This window comes from Plodia interpunctella, chromosome 23, assembly GCF_027563975.2.
Source record: "Plodia interpunctella isolate USDA-ARS_2022_Savannah chromosome 23, ilPloInte3.2, whole genome shotgun sequence".
Taxonomy (NCBI): domain Eukaryota; kingdom Metazoa; phylum Arthropoda; class Insecta; order Lepidoptera; family Pyralidae; genus Plodia; species Plodia interpunctella.
In genome coordinates this window covers 5,843,659-5,865,071 of record NC_071316.1, presented here as the reverse complement: position 1 = coordinate 5,865,071, position 21,413 = coordinate 5,843,659, and the positions used below count along the sequence as shown (strand labels likewise).

The 21,413-nt window shown below is 37.2% G+C and overlaps 1 protein-coding gene across 4 annotated transcripts; it reads left to right on the top strand.

Moving 5' to 3' along the window:
* The first annotated feature begins 698 nt into the window (after positions 1-698).
* Positions 699-21,250, top strand: LOC128680186 (zinc finger protein OZF-like). 4 transcript variants are annotated; one of them, XM_053763115.2, is made up of 12 exons: positions 5,414-5,531; positions 6,636-6,751; positions 7,104-7,238; positions 13,149-13,334; positions 14,342-14,503; positions 15,713-15,889; positions 16,336-16,462; positions 17,563-17,737; positions 18,563-18,689; positions 19,083-19,214; positions 19,740-20,120; positions 21,049-21,250. In XM_053763115.2, exons 2-12 carry the CDS (start codon positions 6,667-6,669, stop codon positions 21,228-21,230), a joined length of 1,869 nt encoding a protein of 622 aa, XP_053619090.1. In that variant the 5' UTR covers positions 5,414-5,531; positions 6,636-6,666; the 3' UTR covers positions 21,231-21,250. The 4 variants fall into 4 exon arrangements, with proteins under 4 accessions (XP_053619094.1, XP_053619092.1, XP_053619090.1 ...); XM_053763116.1 differs by lacking the exons at positions 5,414-5,531; positions 6,636-6,751; positions 7,104-7,238 and adding an exon at positions 10,894-11,040; XM_053763119.2 differs by lacking the exons at positions 13,149-13,334; positions 14,342-14,503; positions 15,713-15,889; ... (4 more) ...; positions 19,740-20,120; positions 21,049-21,250 and adding exons at positions 699-902; positions 1,569-2,205; positions 2,903-3,054; positions 4,001-4,125; positions 8,226-8,745.
* Positions 21,251-21,413: the final 163 nt, after the last annotated feature.

Below are 21,413 nucleotides of genomic sequence, written 5' to 3'. Positions count from 1 at the left end.
TGAATAGGGCATTTAGGCAAAGCTCAGCGTAGATGGCGCTACTGGTACAACTAAGGTACACAAACGTTGCCAATGGCAAAAAGCGTCAATTTTCAATATTGTTGCAGATTTACGACCAAAAATACCTTCAACGCAATCGTGGTGTGGGTTTAAAGGAAGGAAAAAGGAAAAAGGAAGGATTTCGTGGGTTATCCTGAAAGTAATAACACTTGTAGGTTGCGTTCTGCATTATGTGATCATAAACTGATAAACTTGATTTTGACTGACCTGAAAATCTTACCTGTTTGAAGTCCATATTTTAATAAATCTTCATGTGTGTAGGGTTTCGAGCTTTTTTTCGACCGTTTATTGGCTCGAAAATTTTACAGCGTCAGGCGTATCCCACAGTTATCGAAGTTTTTTTTCTTATGGAAAACTATTTTTCCTATTAAGCTACAGTGTTGTATATTTTCACAAACGAATGCTTACATAATGAACGGATTAATAAAGTACTCTAAAATAAACGTTTTAATTGACATAGCAATTAATTCTAATTGCTATGTCAATAAAAATATCATAACAAATTTAATTCTGGCGGGATAAATGTGCAGTAATACTCCCTATTAGTAAGTTACTGTTGTTCGTTTTCGTTTTGTTTCGTTGAACATTGAGTTTGTTTTCGATAAAGTGTGCGGCTCCGGCCTGCGCTGCGCACCTGTCATTTATCATGAAGCGTACTTATGGAGCGAGCGAGCCGCGAGAGTTTGTTTTGTTTATTTATTTGTATTTTTGTTTGTAGAAGAGAGAGAAATTGATTACAAATGGAAGATATATGTAGATTGTGTTTATCTATTTCACAAGAATGTTTGAAGAACTTTTCAGACGATACGGACATTATAGTCATGATCCAATCATGTTTTTCGGTAAAAGTGAGTTTAGAACTGTTCAACCACATAAAGTTGCTTCCCACTGCCTGTCTGTCCCTAAGTATGCCTAGATCTTTAAAACTATGCAGCGGATTTTGATGCGGGTTTTTAAAAATAGAAGTGTCATACATACCCGAGTAAGGTGTGTAATTTATTATGGTTTTCCCCAGCGAGGCCTGGATAGGGCGAAACAATAGCTTCAATCTATTTTTTTTGCCGTGAATACCTGTTAAGAGTCCTACCAACAATCCATACAAATATTCTAATTGCAAAGTAAGTCCAAACAATGTCGAAATTTTCCTAAGTTCGAAAAAAGTGACCTCTGAGGTCAATTAATTTTAGGTCAGTGACCTCAGGGCAATGACCTTTTACCTCCAAGGTCAAATGGTGTGCATATGTTTGCGCACCCTTTGGGCTACTGTCACGCGTTTTACAACAGACATAGCATGGAATTAGTAGGTACTACGTACAACTGTGAAGTACTTCCTAAATCTATGAGACATAGTTAACGAACCCCAAAACAAACATAGGCTACCAAATATTGAAAAGTGCAATATTGATAAATATGTATACATATTTATCAATATTGCACTTTTCAATATTTTCAGCTTGAAATATGCTTAACTTTTGAAGGTATAATAAAATTAACATTTTGTTTTTCAGATTGAATACAAGGAACTGTTACCCAATCAGATTTGCAAATCGTGTATTAACAAGATCTACAAAGCTTTTGAATTCCGAAAAAAAATAATTGAAAACGAAAATCTGTTACTGGAACATTTAAAACATGATAGGGATAGAAAAAATATATATTCAAAAATCAGAAATGAGCGCAATGTAAAAAAAGAATCCTATGAATCATTAGAAAATAAGGAAAACACCACAACAAACATTTCTGCAGACGATATCGACATAAATAATGATGAATTAAAAATTGAATGTGACAATGAAACAGTAACAAATACATCATCGGACGATGAATTGTTATCAAAAGTAAAACAGAACAAAATAAACGCTGAAATTAAAATTGAGAACAATATAAATTTGGTCACAAAAACACATAAATGCTTAACATGTTTTGAGATGTTAGATACTCAAACAAATCTATTGAAACATTACAAATTGGTTCATTTTAATAAAAAAGATTGTTATAAAGTAGACGGGTACACAACAGAAGTGTCTGGCAGTATAGTTGTATATAAATGTAGTGTATGTAGCAAGGAATATAGGACTAAGAAAAATATAGGTAGACATTTGATAGGACATTCTGAGGACAGGCCGTATCAATGTAAAATATGTGGTAAGTATAAGCAAAAACCTTTTGATTAAATATAATTGTGGTTGAATAAAGTTAATCACACCAACGTTTGGTCTTATGCCTGTACCACACTGTCGCCGAACTCGTACACATGCCGAAGCGTATGCGTGAACATTGCGTAGTTAGTATGAGTGCGTTTAAAACCAGCATTGTATACTGTTATGTTCGAAATAACAATTAATTGTGTATAAATGAAACACGCTAAGTAGCTGTTGTCAGTGTTGTGTATTGGCGGCAAAAAACAAAGTGAAGTAATGTCACATGTCACATTAAGTGTCAACATGAAGCCACAGACTATACACATTTTATCTATTAATAAAGTGAGCAAGTACTAGGCCAATATATAACATATACCAACTGTTCTATACAAACTGTTCGACGACAGTGTGGAGCCGGCATTATGGTTGATTGGTAGAGAATGCCATTAGTTGATATTGGACACAATTCTTTGTAACAATTTACTATTTGTTGTCCGCCGCGCACTTAGACCGCGCGAACACTATAAATTTTTGACGAGTTTTTACAAAGTTGTGAATATTTCATAAACTACTTAACCGATTTGCCGATGCCACACGCACTTAAAAATTCTATTGACTGATACTAACTACATACCTATTAAATTTCATCAAAATCTTGTGTCAAAAACATTTTTTTGTAAAAAACAATTTTGAACCTTTAGGTAGAACGTACAAAACAGCATCAGAAATCATCAGGCACGGCAGAGTCCACAATGAGGCAAAGTTGTTTTGTTCACACCAGTGTGGGTACAGTACGGTGTATTTAGGAGCACTGCGGACACACGAGAAGAGACACAATAAGACTGAGCATAAGGTGACAAGAATTTATTTATTCCTATTTATATGTCAAACTTACATTTATCATATTAAATTTTTGCATATACATGGAATTTGAAATAGTGTTGTGACTGTTCCCGTGGAAATTTCACGCGCGCGAAGCCGCGGACCAAAGCTAGTTATAGGATAATCCTAATAAGTGAATGCAACAAAATATCATCTAAAATCATCAGAATTATGTCAGTTAATAAATAATAAATAAATATATTAGGACAAATGACACAGATTGAGCTGTAAGTAAGTTCGAGACTTGTGTTATGGGATACTAACTCAACGATACTATATTTTATAACAAATACATATATAGATAAACATCCAAGACCTGGGCCAATCCGGAAAAGATCATTTTCCATCATGACCCGACCGGGGATCGAACCCGGGACCTCTTGGTTCAGAGGCAAGAACCTTGCCACTGCGCTACCGAGGTCGCCGTTATTTATCAAAAAATATATTTGGTCTTCACTCGGGTAAAACCATAATAAATTACACACCTTCCTGATAATATTATATACCTTCCTTAGAAATCACACTATCTATTGGTGAAAACCGTACAAAAATCCGTCCGGTACTTTTTGAGTTTAACGCGCACAAATAGACAGACACGACATGGGCACTTCTTTTTACAAGTTTCACCTGTCCCGTTGTCTGTAATCGAATCTTGCAATTTAGATTTCCCCTACTTCCAATTGTCCTACAGAGTCGAAACCCACGTCGCTTCAGTTTCCATAACAGTGTATTATTATGGACGGCATGACCTGATGGCGCTGCCCGGATCGGCTCCAAACGAGGGAACTCCTCAGTCGTTTACAGCGCGACATGGATTTTTAAGAACTCTCTGATGATATTAAAAGCTTGTGGCAAAAATTACATAAATTAAAAAGTTGTTATAGGAATGTAAGGATGAATTATTCTGTGTTTTTCAGTATAAATGTGAAACGTGCGAAAAAGGTTTTGACGTACGGACATGGTACGAGCAACATCAGAACGTTCATAATGGTCTGAAACCATTCATCTGTGAGATTTGTGGCCTGGCATTTCATATGAACAGGTAAGAAATTGTAAGGAGAGTAATTTGTTGACCTCCGCGACCCAATGGAAGGTCCCGGGTTCGATCCCCGGTCAGGTCAACATGGAAAATGATCTATTTCAGATTGATCTGGCTCTTGGATGTTTATCTATATATGTATATGTTATAGAATATAGTATCGTTGAGTTAGTATCCCATAACACAAGTCTCGAACTTACTTTGGGGCTAATTCAAATTTTATATCTTTGTTCCTTACTAACTGCGCCCCGGGGCTTCGCCCCGTGGGAATTTCCTTTATAATGTTAGTTGGGATCTATTCTGGCATAATTTGTCCAAGTGATTTTTTGTTAGAACGTGATAAAAAATGCTATTTTATGAATACACGCTATATAAACCCATTGTAACAAGAATGTTAGAACGTGATAAAAAATGCTATTTTATGAATACACGCTATATAAACCCGTTCTAACTAGAATGTTAGAACGTGATAAAAAATGCTATTTTATGAATACACGCTATATAATCCCGTTCTAACTAGAATGTTAGAACGTGATAAAAAATGCTATTTTATGAATACACGCTATATAATCCCGTTCTAACTAGAATGTTAGAACGTGATAAAAAATGCTATTTTATGAATACACGCTATATAAACCCGTTCTAACAAGAATGTTAGAACGTGATAAAAAATGCTATTTTATGAATACACGGGCGCCACGAATAGATTTATAATTTCATTTATTTAGAATTTGTGAAATCGTTCGTGAGATGACATTACCCCCCTCAAACATACAAACTCACAAACGCTCACCTCTTTATAATAATAGTATCTTAAAATTTTGCATATACATGTAATTTGAAATAGTGTTGTGACTGTTCCCGTGGAAAATTCACGCGCGCGAAGCCGCGGACTAAAGCTAGTTATAGGATAATCCTAATAAGTGAATGCAACAAAATATCATCTAAAATCATCAGAATTATGTCAGGTAATAAATAATAAATAAATATACTATTATTATAAAGAGGTGAGCGTTTCATAAATGTATTCGTGGCGCCCGTGTATCATATCGTGTTCATGAGATGAGATTACCCGCCTCAAGTATTCTTCCTCAAAAATTCTTTCACCATTAGAAAGGTACATTATCCAAGATTGCTATAGGCTATATTGTACCTAAGTTCCCACGGGAGCGAGGCCCCGGGCATCATCTAGTATAAAATATAGTAAAGTGTGTTAATGACAAAACATACTTTAGCTTAAAGTGAACTGATTAAATGAATATCAGAGTTAATCTTATCAGATTTGTCTCAGATATTTAACAGCCCACCGCAGCGCTGTGCACCCACATACTTCAACCCTAAAAAGATATGTGTGTATTCACTGTTCCCTGCCGTGTGACTCGAAGAAAGCGCTCACTCAACATTTAAAGGTAACCTTTCTCAAACAAAAGCATTCTCTGTTTCTTTCTAATAAATGTCGACCTCGGAAAAGTGCTTGCCTCTGAACCGAGAAGTCTCGGGATCGATCCCCGGTCGGGTCACGATGGAAAATGATCTCTTTCTGATTGGCCCGGGTCTTGGATGTTTATCTATATATGTGTATTTGTTGTAAAATATAGTATCGTTGAGTTATTATTCTATAGCACAAGTCTTGAACTTACTAGCTGGCTCAATCTGTGTGATTTGTCCTAATATATTTATATTTATATTCTAAGAGTTTTCCCGGATTTTTTTCGCGGCCATAGAGCGTTGGAGCCCAGGTTCTGCTATCCTACATTTTCTCAAAATCAAATCATTCAGAAATTAGGCTTGCACAGGCACTCTTTCTATTCTAAATTAAATTATATTTACCAAAGCTAAAACTACTAGCATTTCGGAACGACCACTGCTGAGAAGAAGTGCCGAAAGAAACTCATTCAAACAGTGTTGGTCCCTATCATGCCAGAAGGGCTTACCATTTTTTAAATATAAATGTATGTATCATTTTTTATCAGTAATTATAACAATGTAAGTACACAATAAAGTCAAAAGGTATACTGAAACATATGATTGTTATCGAGTGCTGATGAAAGGAAAACATGTATAATTAACCAAAAGTTTTTATAAGAGAATGCTCCTCCACTTCAAAGTGTCTCAGACAGCAAGCAATGTTTTTTATTTATCGATTTATATAAATAGATGAAAAGTGATGTCTAACATTCTACTTGGGGCAAAAATATTTTTTTTTATTGTATGTATGTTTGTAACGTGATAACTTTCGAACCGTTGTTGGTCCGATTTTGATGAAATTTAAAAGATGTGTAGGATATGCGAATAGAATTTTTAAGTTTATGGGTGCAACGAAATAGTTTTATTCTTTTTTAAAATATTCACAATTTTGTAAAAACTCATCAAAAACTTTGATTTCGCGAGGTCCAAGTTCGCGACGTACCACTAGTTAATACGAATTAATAAGACACCACTTTTTAGAAGTAGGTGCACACAACAACAAAACTTCTATTCTGTAACATTTTAAAGATCTCTGTTCTATTCAGGTGCACGGTGTGAAGTCCAGTTTCCTCTGCGATGTGTGTGGCAAGACTTTGTGCAGCGCTGAACAGCTCAAGTTCCACAAGAGAATGCATTTGGGAGAGAAACCCTACACGTGCAGGTATACTCTTCAGATATTTAAAAGAAAAAAATATTTGCTGCTAACTTTTGCCCGTGGCTTCGCCCGCGCCCATGGGAACAGTCATTTTTACGGAATGAAAAGTACCCTATGTCATTTTGTTTGTTACCTCTTCACGCATCATCTATCGGACGTATTGTTATGAAATTTGGTATACTGGTAGAAAATGACCTGAAACAACACACAGGGTACTTTTTGTCCCGAAATTTCCACGGGAGCGAAGCCCCGGGGCGCAACTATTTATATATATTTTATCGAGAGCATACATATTTTTACAATTTTCTGAGCTCGTCATCAACCCTATTAAATACCATGTCATTATATATTACACTAGCACGTGCAACAAATCGTTCTCGAAGAAGTACAACTTGTCCGTGCACGAGGCCGGGCACGCGCGCGCGCGCGCGCACGCGTGCTCGTGCGGACGCCGCTACTCGCAGCGGAGCACGCTGCTCAGACATTATAACAGGTATGTGTTGTTCTCTCTCAGTGTTGATCATCACGTGGAATGAAACACACACAGAAACTTTCTTGGTATTATTATTGGCATTGATTGCGACAAGATCTCTCTGACAATAAAAGCCTGTAAAAAAACTTGTTTACGTTGGAAATCTTAAGTATATCATACTACTCGTGGGAATTTTGTTATAAAAAAATACCCTATGCGTTATTCCAGGTTATATTCTACCTGTGTACCAAATTTCATAATAATCGAAGTCCAGTAAAATTTGCATGTAAGATAGATACATCAGTGAATTAAAGTGACATACATACATCAACACATCCTCACAAACATTCGCATTTATAATATTAGTAAAACTTTTACCAGCTTTAGAGCCTGAACGCATTGTCCAAAATTATGTCTGACTGTTGTCTGTCTGTCTGTTGACGACCTCGGTGGCGCAGTGGTAAGGTTCTTGCCACTGAACCGAGAGGTCCCGGGTTCGATCCCCGGTCGGGTCATGATGGAAAATGATATTTTTCTGATTGGTCCGGGTCTTGGATCTATATATGTATTTGTTATAAAAATATAGTATCGTTGAGTTAGTATCCCATAACACAAGTCTCGAACTTACTGTGGGGCTAGCTCAATCTGTGTGATTTGTCCTAATATATTTATTTATTTATTTATGTCTAACCAAAAAAGGTGCTGTGTCTTTCGCATCACATTGCCAATAAATCACACGATCTACATACGATTTTCTACTCAGACAGAATATATATATATATATATATATATATATAACTCTTGCGTTACTGAGTGACTGACTGACAGACAATGCACAGCCGAAACGATTGGACGTAGAAAGCTGAAATTTGGTGTGTAGGTTCCTAGAACAGTGTAAGGGGAGCACTGCGAAGGGATTTCCTGAAATTCCCACGGGAAACGGATTTTTACTCACATACGAAGTTGCGGACAAAAGCTAATACTATATATTATTATAATGTTTCACAGACATCACCCTGGAGACAGACCGGTGGACTGCTACAAATGCCAAAAGTCTTTCCCGTCTATGAGTAAGCAACTGTTAAAGATTCACCTGAAAAACTGCAAAAACGAAGACTGATTACGATAAACTAGCCCCGCGGATTCGCTCCCGTGGGAATTTCGGGATAAAAAATACCTTATGTGTTATTCCAGGTTATATTCTACCCGTGCACCAAATTTTGTAACAATCGGTCCAGTAGATTTTGCGTGAAGGAGTAACAAACATACATACGTACTCACAAACTTTCGCGTTTATAATATTAGTACGATTTTACATATATTGTGTACGTGTATGTGACGTAAAGTCGCTCGCATAACAAGTCTGCCAGCATTGCCCGTTATGCCACGGCAATTGGAGCGAATTTGCAATGTGTTTGGGTTAGCTTATGTGCTGTTGACAGTATTGAATGTGGATAATAAACATATTTTTTTACATGAAATGCTTTTACTTGTCATGCTCGTTAAATACATTTTATATTTATATACATACTTTAGTTTTAATTTCAGTTAAGTTTAATTCAGTTGCTCTTTTTATACTATTATTATAAAGAGGTGAGCATTTGTGGGTTTGTATGCTTGAGGCGGGTAATCTCCGAAACTATTGAAGCGATTTCCAAAATTATTTCACCATTAGAAAGGTACATTATCCAAGAATGCTATAGGCTATATTTTTTCTCAATATTCTCTTATTTATATATTTTTTAATTTTAAAATGTGTTTGAAATGAAATATATTCCATTCCCATTATAGTATATTTACCGGTTTTATTTTATTCTATTTTTATTACCATATTTTTATTTCTACAATATAGGTAAGTACATTAATTAAAAATATATACTTAACTAAAAGTATATTATTATTAAATAAATAAATATATTAGGACAAATCACACAGATTGAGCTAGCCCCGAAGTAAGTTCGAGACTTGTGTTGTGGGATATTAACTCAACGATACTATATTTTATAACAAATACATATATAGATAAACATCCAAGACCCGGGCCAATCAGAAAAAGATCATTTTCCATCATGACCCGACGGGGGATCGAACCCGGGACCTCTCGGTTCAGAGGCAAGCACTTTACCACTGCGCAACCGAGGTCGTCAAACATATTAGAAACATACGAACGTTTTGTGACTCCTAAATAATAATGACGAACTACGATATCACAAAACAAATCTGGCTTGTTTAGTAATATTTATTGTCTAAACAACTAAGCAAAGGAGACATGATTCATAAATCCTCATAAATTGTTGACTGATTAGACACAGCTTAGTCCTATGAAATCCGTTTGTAAAAATATCTATTGTTGTTGATAGCGGAATATCACTTCCTCTGATACTTGCATCCCGTTCAATGCAAAGATTAAATAAGTGTAGAAGTCTCATAATGCTACAAGTCACTGCCTAAAATTTTATGAAAATGTTGTATGAATTTTTATGATTTATTTTTGTATGATAAATATATATTCTTTGGAATATAGACTCATTTTGATGCAATTTAATTTAGGTTAGAATCCTTACTAATGTTATAATTGCGATAGTAAGTTTGTTTGTTTGTTACCTTTTTACGCTTTAGCTACTCAAGGAATCTTCTTGAAATTTTGCATACATGTAGTTTGAAGTACGGAGAAGGACATAGGACATACCTTTCATACCGAAAAAATAAATGTTCACGTGGGTGAAGCCACGGCCAAAAGCTAGTAACAAAATAATTATGTAACTTTTCGCATTTATAATATAATAATAACATTTTATTCGAAATTACACTGTACTGTGTCTAATTCCGAATAACTTAGGTTTGGTTCTCGGAAAAAGATTTTAGGATATCTAAGTTTCGATGTGAATTATTCAGCCATTTATCAAATTTTGTGTCAAATTTTGTCGAAAATGAAATATATTTATTACGAACGCCAGAGTAGACTCTGTAAGAAGAAGAAGAATGGTAAGTTAATAACTTTTGACGTGACAACGTCTTAAATTAGGTTGCGGCTGGGAGTCACTTATGAAAAAGTGTAACGCCCGGTAACGTTACGATGAGTCACCGAACGAGAGAGAGAGGCCCGCCGAATGCCTTGCGTCTCTCTCCCACTCAACTATGATCGGTCTGCCGCGCGCGTTGTCAAAAGACGTTGTCACGTAAAATCTTCGCCCGTAAAACCGACTTTACAGGCAACCATTTTTTTATATGTTTTGTAACACGCTTGTTTTTCCTTTCACCTCTCCTCTCATCGGGTCTGCTGGAAGAACTTTCATTCTTCTCCTTCTTCGTTGAGTCGACCGTTCTAAATGCAACTTGCAACATTATAAGAATTCTGCCACGGTCAGCGCATTATTTGTACACTTCATAAGATCTCCCAAGGTACACGAATCTGGTCAAAATTAACTGAGGACATTCAAACAAGTGAGACATTGGAAGAATTTTCATTTGAAATATGCAAAACATTTGTACTAACTTTCATATTTACTACGAGTATGTACCTCTTTCTTGTTTCTATGTGTACATAAACTACCTAGAATAATATAAATTATGTAACTCACTTTAGGCATTCGAGTAGTAGGTACATAAACCTGTCCTTTCTGCAAATATCATATTCATTGACAACCAACTTATTTTTCTATATAATTATAAATGAGTGTTCAAACCAACTTTATGCATTTGTGCAGAACGGACGTCCTAATGTAAAACAAGATAAAAGTGCACAGTATTTTAATTTATTAAGTTAAAATGTTATTTAAGTTTTTAGTGCTATTTTTGTCAGTGATAGTTATGAATAATGCAGGTAAGTATTTTTTTATTTATTTATATTTCATTGTTTCTCTCTCTCATATTCCGGTGGCATTCGGTGTCGTGAAGCCGCAAAAAAGGGGTCAGCGCATAAAATAAACCTTCTGAAGATTCAGCTAAGATTTTACAACCGGCCATTTGCCTGACCTCAACCCTCCTTGGGAATCTTATTGTTGCCTGTCAGCTGTCGAGCCTACAACAGTTTCCGTTAATTCACGTAATTTTTCTTGTCTAAAGTGTTATCTATTTAAATAGCTAATACCATTTCATTTATAAGATTTTACATGTCTATTTGAAAAGGTAATTTTCCATGTTGATCTATGGGAATCGAACCCAGGACCTTTCGGTTCAGAGACCAAGATCTGGGGCTAGTTCTTGGACCTACAGAGGCGCTAAGAACTAGCCCCAGTTATGTAGGTAGGTATACCATTAGTGGTATATTGGTAAAAACTGGCATCTTCGAAATTTGGTAAGTGTACAGGGTTACAGGTATCAAACGCAAAGCCTCCTAAGACTACCTGGGTACATCAAAACAAGCAACTTTTATTCTACGACTTTTCGCGATTCGTAGGTTTTTTTTAATTCATATAAAAAAATACAATCTAATTTGCAATTCTACACGTATGTATATATTCTACACTATGTAATAGCCAAGCAACACGAACGAGACAGTACATTAGCGCTATGTAGCAGAATCGAACATGGAGTAACGCTTTATAGAAACGACATTAAATGTAAAAAAAGTTTTTTTTTTTATTTATCACGTTTAGACAAAAGTCGTAGAACAAAAGATGTTAATTCTCTATGTACCTTATGCGCCTTTTGAAGGTTATGCCTTTGATACCAGTAACACTGTATAGCAATCGATGTTGGGATGGCAGCACGTGGAAACCTCTATATAGAACGGTAGGTGGGAAACGCGAGTGATAATAACAATTTTATTTACCTACATAGTCCGCAGAAGGCATACAACGTAACATATAAACACGTACTTAGCACGTTACTGACGTCCATATGTCTTGTTTTCCCTTATCGTGTACGCGTCGGGTAAAAAAAGTGTGTGTGGTCCTCACATCACAGCTACGTGTTTTATACGCGCTTCACACATCGCGTACCAGTTAGCCGAACTTGACGGATTCGGCATTACTACTTTGCTGGTTTTTTCATAATCATTCATACGAACTACTCAATGTGCATACGCGTCGACGTCGCGTCGTCGGTTCGAGTTCGGCGATAGTCGTAGCCGGCATTATGTTTCATGGTAGGTCTAGTTTCAAGAGACCCCGATTCTCACGCAATCGAGAAACATATCCTGAAAATACGAAATACCCTTAAGATTAGGTTAAGATTAGACGATGGCGCAATAAAATAAAGAAACAATAATGGTACGTCCTTCTGGCACGATAAGGACCAACACTGTTCAAATTAGTTCCTTTCGGCATTTCTTCTAAGCAGTGGTCGTTTCGAAATACCAGTGTGTAGCTTATGAGAAATTAATATTTAACATAAAAATTGACTTGAAAAAGTGCCTGTGAAGGTCTAATTTCTGAATAAATGATTTGAATTTGCGTTTTATAAAGTAAATACTGTGAATAGAAACTAAGTTTTTTTTAAATAATAACGCGGGTACCTAACAACTAAACTATTTATTAAAAGATTGTGATTGGCAAGAAAAAACCTTGGGCAAAAACCACGAAGCCTGATTAGATATTAGTCAACAATAATATTTACGTAAAACATACAGATAAATAAATGATGGTCATAAAAATATGAACGAATTAATTTATCAGCGGACGTTCTTGGCACGTTCGCGTCGTACTTCCGGTTTTTTGGCGTGGGTATCGTGTACACGGCTCCTGTGTCCCTTGTAGGTCATAAATATATCTTTGTCCGTGTAATAACATTATTTTGCATGGCTATACTTTACCAGTAGCGCTCGGAGCAAGGCTATCTTCCCTTTTTTAAAATTCTGTACTTCAAAAGGTAATCCATATAGGATCACTTCATTATCCATCTGTCCGTCTGTCAAACAGAATTTATTTCCAAGTGCTTAATTTGTTGTAATTTGTGATCAATAAAATTAATTTCCAAACGTGATTCCAGCATACGACGGATCATGGTCATCAGATCAGCCTTGCACATCGGTCAGCTTGAAGAATGGTCGTGTTAGGTGGCGACAGAGACACAAGCTGGCCAGGTTCATGTGCTTCCATGGCTATGTCCTGGTCGGGAGCCGGTACGCCTCATGCGTCAACGGGGAGTGGGACTCGCCAATGCCTGTTTGCGTGCGTGAGTATCTTTTATATTAGTAAATTGCAGAACTAATGGTTGCTGGTGCAGAAAGGATCTGGAATGGCGACCACGTACAGTCAACAGCACATCAAGTTACTCTGCATAATCATCTATGGCGTGGTTTGCAATGAATTGGTGTAGGTGCAGTAAGTTGATGTGCTATTCACTGCAACAGCAAGCGCGGAGATGGACAGAGTCTCTCTGAAAGACGCTTAACGCAAGCTGCTCTCAATCGGTCTTTGTGGAAGTATTTGGGAAAGGCCTATGTTCAGCTGTGGATTTCTTTTGGCCTAGATGACGATGATAGAACTATATCTAACATTCTACTTGGAGCAAAAATACATTTTTTGTATGTATGTTTGTAACGCGATAACTTTCGAACCGTTGGTCCGATTTTGACGAAATTTAAAAGGTATGTAGGATATGCCAATAGAATTTTTAAGTTCGTGAGGCATCCAAATCGGTTCAGTCGTTTTTGAAATATTCACAATTTTGTAAAAAAAAAAATAGAACAACTAGTTATTATTAAATAGACGCCTATTTAATAATAACTAGTTGTTCGCCGTAAATCCTCCAAGTTCGTAGTAAATCCAATTCCTGGTCCTGTAGTTTCCCACTCTTGGGCAAAAGCTTCTAAATCAGCATTATTTCGAGTAGCTTGTATTCCTCTTTACAATTAAGTATCTGACTACTGAGCGAAGGCAGCAATGAAAATTTTTTTATAAGTGAAAACTTCTTTTGTGCACTTTTTGTGATGGGTAAAAAATGTTAACTCGCGCCAGGACACGTGACCTGTGTGCGAAGTGTTGGGTAGCATTTCCCTTCTCACCATCGAATCGATCGAAGTGAGACGCAGCGAACCAATGACAATGCAGTGTGGTTGTCGTTGCGTCACTATGACACTCCGATCGAAAATTCGCATAACGCCACAAATGCACAATGTTAATATTCGAGTTTTCACTTCTGCCGGCACTCCCGGAGTGCAATCCGTTTTTTGTTCACAGGACCCGGCTGCACAATGCCTAACATAGAGCATTCCTTGATCATGGAGAGGCACCATGACGCGTGGCTCACCATATTCTGTCTGCCTGGGTATGAAAGGAAGGGACCTTCGGTGATGTACTGCGACGGCAGGCGATGGAATGGCACAGCTCCCACGTGTGAAGGTTTGTATACAGAACGTCAACTTCAGTTTGCGAAGAGAATAATGATTTTTAACCATGAAATGAGTAGGAATAAAATAAAAACTGGAGGGATTTTATTTTATTTATTTATTAAGGTATACACTACAGGTTACAATCAATGTAAACAGATATATAACAAAAGTTATGAGCCAGACTGTGGACTTCGGACAACTTGACAAACATGTGTATTTATATATTAATATATATGTAGTGTTATGTATATATGCTTTGCTATTCATATTTTATTTTATATATGTAGTTATTATTGTATTTTAGTATGTGATAGTATTTGTGTTTTAATTACTTTTTTGCGCCGCACAGTTTTCTCTGTTTCTCCTAATGGATAGCCGGGAGAGAATGTTTATAGCATTAAGCTCGCCATTTGTTTATATAAGTATATTTTTACTTGGAACAATATTTTTTTATAAATAAAAATAAATAAATAAACCCATGTTTTTAACTACGTTTTTTTGAATTTGACAATTGAATGGTCAAAATTGGTTGATAAATACGAAGTGTTGCCAGCCAACAGGAGACAGCGCACTCATTTATTTTCACTCTTGACAGCTGTATACAGCTATCTCTTTCTCAGTGCGGTCATGAGAATAATAAAGAAAGACATATATGTCTTTCTCGTTTCACAGCTGTCATAGCTAGCTTATTTTTACCGCCGACAGCGGAAATTGAGTGTTAATTTTGAAAATAATAATGAAAACAATTTTGGAATCGAATTCACATCCCTGCCTTACCGGGACAGTGCTCTGAGCTTATCGGGTCCATGCCGGTTGGCTCGGATAATTCAAAAAAGGCTGCGGTGAAGTTTGTTGCGCCGTTCACCAATTGCAATTGGGACGTCGGTGTTAGATATAAATTTTTACATCAATAAGAGATATGGCATATCCGAAGTTGAATTCAATTCGAATTCTAAATTATTTTTGGGTGATTTATAAGGAAAGTCACAAATAGATCGCAATCACTATAATGCAGTTAATAACACACAGCTTATGTTTAGAAATAACTTATTATATTGTGGTTCACAACCGTGGTTCACGAGATATATGCATAACCGACAATCGGACAATCTTGGAACCCTCTGTTTTTATTGCCCGGCGCGCAAACTGTGTTTTTGTATTGTGTGTGGTTTGTGTTGCCATATTATTATTGATTTTGAATTTGATTATATCGTAATAGATGGCAAAACTGCACAATCGCTGCAGCTGAGCTGTGACTTCGAGAAGCCCGACATCTGTAGCTGGCAGCAGGATGAGCTCCATGACTTCGACTGGAAGCGGCTGAACACCAGAACACCCAGTTCCTTCTTAAACACTGGCCCCCCTCACGATCATACTTACGGGAAAAATGGATCAGGTGAGCGTTTCACCCAATAATATACTATCCTACTAATATTATAAATGCGAAAGTTTGTGAGGATGTATGTGTGTGTGTGTGTGTGTGTATTTGTTACCCTTTCACGCAAAATCTACTGGACCGATTTTTATAAAATTTGGTACAAATTTTGGTACCAAATTTTATAAAAATCGGGTTATCCCAGAATAACATACTTTTTATCCCGAAATTCCCACGGGAGCAAAGCCCCGGGGCACAACTTGTCCTTACATATTATGAAAAGTATTCTGCCGCGTCTGTCTGTCTCTCTACTGTCTGTTTGGTTAAGATAAACTCAACGAATTTTTTTTTAATCACTGGATTTCATGCAGATGCACTTATTTTCGAGTGTGTTATTTCTAACACTGGTGTCAGATATTATTCAAGTAAAAAAATACACCTTTATTATAATTGATGCGCTTACGCAGGTTACTACATGTACATAGAGAGTACATCGCGGATGGAGAATGACACGGCCCGTCTCATCTCCCCTGTGTATCCAAAGGTTTTGATCAAGGATGGTTGTTTCTCATTCTACTACCATATGTTTGGGAGGTAAGATTTATAAGATTTTACTTAACTTGAAATATGTATGTGGTCGTCCAAAGCAAAAGGGACCTTGTGACGGCTAGCATTTAAGTCTTTATTGCCGTTGTTCCAATATAAAAAAAACGGCAATAAAAACCGCCAAGTGCTAGCCGCCATAAGGTCCCTTTTGATTTGGACGACCACATATAATTATGTATGTCAGTCTTCTGTAATGTGATAAAGTCTAAAATTGAATGCAGTTTTAATAGAATATTTACTGCTGAACCTGGGGCTAGACCTAAGTCCACCTGTTTATATCCGCCTAGAACAAAGTTTAGCCTTTATGATTTCGGTTAGGTCTTCGATCGAGTGAGGTACCTGTGCAGACAACCTTTGTAGTTCTCTACTTCTACCATTAATGTTTAGGTTGTTTAGTGTACAAGATTACTGGTATCTAACGCATAACCTTCCAAAGGCGCATAAGGTACATAGAGACTAACATCTTTTGTTCTACGACTTTTGTATAAATGTAATAAATACATAAAAAAAATAATTTTTTGTTCGTTTTAATGTCCTTTCTATAAAACATTAACTCTATGTACTGTACTCTCTCGTGTTGCTTGGATATTATATAGAGTTAATATGTGTAGAATCGCAAATTAGATTGGTTTTTTTTTTTATATGAAAGAAATAAACTATAAATAAATAAATAAATATATTAGGACAAATCACACAGATTGAGCTAGCCCCAAAGTAAGTTCGAGACTTGTGTTATGGGATACTAACTCAACGATACTATATTTTTATAACATATACATATATAGATAAACATCCAAGACCCGGGCCAATCAGAAAAAGATCATTTTCCATCATGACCCGACCGGGGATCGAACCCGGGACCTCTCGGTTCAGTGGCAAGAACTTTACCATTGCGCCACCGAGGTCGTCAGGACTATGAATCAGGAAAAGCCGTAGAATAAAATTTGCTTGTTCTAATGTACCCAATTTGTCTTTAGGAGGTTTTGCGTTTGATACCAGTAACCCTGTATAATGTATAATTATGTTTATCCTTCGCTATCATTATCCATTCCATCCATTTGTAGACTAATATAATTCTATGTTTGTAGGAGTATAGGAGGCCTCAGGGTGTATCAGAAGCCAGATAGCTTGCCAATAGAAATGCTATTGAAGATGTCGGAGAGCGAGCGACAGCAGATCCTACTGTTCGAACTTTGGGGGAATCAGGGGGACACCTGGTACAGAGACGTTACTACGTTAAAGAACCAGTCCGAAGATTTCCAGGTAATTTCGTTAGGTTTTAGTGTTAGTCTAAAGCTCTATTTGTGTTAGTAAAATGGGTGTGTTTATGCAGTAAAGTTTATTGTATTCTATTGTTTATTTCCTGATCTAAACCTAGTGTGAAAAAATGTTTACAAGACACGTTTACATGAACAGTGAGGAGTTCGATGGCGCAGTGGTTAGTGGCTCAGCCTGCGGTAAATTCAAATTCAAATCATTTATTCAGAAATTAGACCTTCACGGGCAATTTTTCTCGTCAGTTATTTCTCACAAGCTACAAACTAATGGCATTTCGGAACGACCACTGCTGAGAAGAAATGCCGTAAGAAACTCATTTGAACAGTGTTGGTCCCTATCATGCCAGAAGGGCTTACCATTATTGTTTCTAACAATGTTTTTTTCTAATAATATATAAATTGTATTGACGGTCAAGTCACTTTCGCTATAGTCAGTCACTTTCGCTATAGTCAGTCACTGGATGGGTGCCCAAAAATGTATTATCTCGTACTCCTTCGTGCTTCGGAAGGCACGTTAAACAGTTGATAACGGTTGTAATAAAGATCCAATCCAAACTCTCTTTCATCTGAGCCGGTTTTCCCGGTTTCTTCCCCAGATATCGAACGTCTGAGCCCAGGGTCTGCGTTCCTAATTTTTACGTCTCCACTTCGGACGGTCGTCGGCATCCCTAGTTGTCAGACCATTGGCACGCATATCATGCTTGACGACATCAATTCTTGGATTTGCCTGGAGTAATTTGCCGGTGTACGCAACGATCCGATCCATACTAATATTTCTATAAATTATATAAACAAATATTCTGATTGACAGATAGTCATTGAGGGGCTGCGAGGTTGGAGTTACACCAGTGACATAGCAATAGACGACGTGGCCATCCTCCAAGGACAAAACTGCTCCATAGCCAAGCAACAGGCTTCTACACCACCAGATTTCAATTGTAAGTCCCACTCATTCATCTCCGCATGTTCCTGAAGGGGTGGGGCTGTGATGCTGCGAAAAAAAAAACCAAAAAAAATAATAATTTCGGCTGTGATTTTACTGCCGATTGACTGATTTCATTACAAGGGTTCGTTAGAGATGATATTGTTACCTATCAGCTCCCTACGCTATTTGTCTCTTAGTCGCCTCGTGCGACATCCACGGGAGGGTATGGAGTGGTTCTACCTCGGCGGCGCAGTGTCAAGTGACAAGTCTCGAACTTACTTTGGGTCTAACTCAATCTGTGTGATTTGTCCTTATGTGTTTATTTATTTATATTTACTCCAGGGCGGAACCACACACCCGCCACATGACTGACTAGGTTAACTACACAGGTTTTACCTAATTTCAGCCGAGACCTGTTTGAACCGATGCAACTTAATGGGCGACTTCGAAAACACTGGATCTTGCGAATGCTCGCTGCAGTGCATCGATCACCATAAATGCTGCGCGGATTTCTTCGAAGTGTGCGTTTTTAATGGCGGTGAGATAAAAACTATTAATAACAGAACTAGGTACTAGGTATTAATTTAAAAAGTTTTTTTAAAATTAAATATTAGACTATTGTGCTATTAATTACACAAAGCTACTATTAATTTAAAAAGTTGTTTGTTTGTTTTCTACCTCTTCACGCTCTATCTACTCAACCGATCTTATTTAAATTTTTCATACATATGGTTTGAAGCACGGAGAAGGAAAATGACTGCTCCCGGGAAATTCACGCGGGCAAAAGCTAGTATTCTATAATAGTACAGTTAACAGCATATCAAGATACCCTACATGAACCTCTATGCCGCGGCAATAGCGGCGAGTTTGCAATGAATTTGTGTAAGTTGATGTGCTGTTGACTGTACAATTGGTAAAGTCGACACGAAGAACTAGCCTAACCCTGTATATAAGGACTTTATGATTCCGTCTATAGTTTTCTAAGTTATTGACTAATAATCAGCTATATTCAGCTACCGAACTACTCTATGAGTACATATCGTATTTTTTTATCATTTTACAGACACACCGACAACAGATGATGACAAAGCTAGTTCGGGAGATCTGCCACAGACAGAGAAACTGGTGGCTTCCAACGTTTCAGCTTCAACTGAACGTACCCCAGACCAGACTGTTGTTCCTACCACCGTGAAAAGTACAATAAAAACTACTACAATCCGAGCTAACACTCCTATAATAACTACTACGAAAGCTGTTAAAACTACTACTACTAAAAGTACTACAACAAAACGGATAAATACTTCACCAAAAATGCGAAAGCCAAATGTTACGACGATTATAAAAGTTATTACAACGACAATTAAACCTATAAGTAAAACTACTACTATTGGAGTGAATACTACTATAAAAGCATTCATTCCATCAAAAATTGCTTATCCGACAAGTAAGTAAAAATACTTATTATAAAGTAATAAGTTTCACCAGCGGTATTTTCCCGCGCGATGCGGCGTGTGGTCGGGACCAGGACCCTAGTATAGGACCACTCCATATCCTCCCGTGGATGTTGTAGAAGTCGACTAAGGGAGACATTGCCCTAATAACTAATAGGCAACAATAGCATTTCCAAAGAGGGTTGACGTTATACGGCCGGTTGTAAAATCATAGCTAAATGTTCAAAATTTTACGTTTAATTTTTCCGCGAACCTTGAGCTTTGGGTGTCTCAGTTTCAAATGCAACCGGGAACACACAAAGATGAAAGATTTTTTCACGGGAAGATTTATTCTAAATTTTTTTTAACCCCCCACGACAGTTATAAGTTTAACGTGTCTGTGTAACTGTATGTCTGTCCGTGGCATCATAGAAGCCGAACTGCTGAACCGATTTTCAAAATTTTTTTTTTTTAAAGAGAATTTTGACCTCCTCCGTAGTCTAATGGTCATCACGCCGGACTGCTGCACTGGAGGTCCTGGGTTCGAGCCCCGGTCAGGTCAACATGGAAAATTATCTTGTTCAGATTGACCTGGGTTTTGGATGTTTATCTATATATGTTATAGAATATAGTATCGTTTAGTTAGTATCCCATAACACAAGTTTCGAACTTACTTTGGGGCTAGCTCATTCTGTGTGATTTTGTCCGTTTATATTTATTATTTATTTATTTTAATTAAATCTAGAATGTTCTTAGCTTATGTTTGGAATGTGTTCAGTCGTTTGGAACCCATCAGCACTTTTCTAGCAGATGAGATGAGATTTAAACAAAGTCACAGTTGGGGATTTCTCAAAATTAAAATTTAATTTTTATTTTGATCTGTGGTTGAACCAAAAAGATTTTGGCTTATGTCAAAAATGAGATTGCAAATAAAACTTGCAGAAAATTCAGGCTGGCACACTTCCCTGCTAGTAATCGCCAGTTTGTGTTGCTTCGTCGGGCTGGTGTGGGCGGTGCACGAAGCGCGGGGGCCGCGGGGCCGCGTGTTGCTGGCGCGGCTGCGGGGCCGGGCCCGCGGGGACCCCGAGGTGCGGTACCTCAACTCCGACGCTGATCATTCATGATAATAAATTATTTCTTGGAATCATTGTTTCATTTCTCACCCGTCGAGTCGCCCGGAGGGGTCTTCAGAGAGAACTTCATCGAACAACACTCTGGAATCAATTTCATTAGACGTAACTATCTTCGCCCGCGTGATTTTCCCTTCGGTTAAATATTTAGTAATCTGGTTTCCCCATACAAAATTT

Excerpts from the sequence above, each read along its gene's own strand:
- LOC128680186 (XM_053763115.2), top strand. The coding sequence starts at position 6,667 with ATGTGTGTGGCAAGACTTTGTGCAGCGCTGAACAGCTCAAGTTCCACA. Across the intron at positions 17,738-18,562 it reads ACCAGTCCGAAGATTTCCAG|ATAGTCATTGAGGGGCTGCG; the intron begins GTAATTTCGTTA and ends TCTGATTGACAG. Across the intron at positions 19,215-19,739 it reads AGTGTGCGTTTTTAATGGCG|ACACACCGACAACAGATGAT; the intron begins GTGAGATAAAAA and ends ATCATTTTACAG.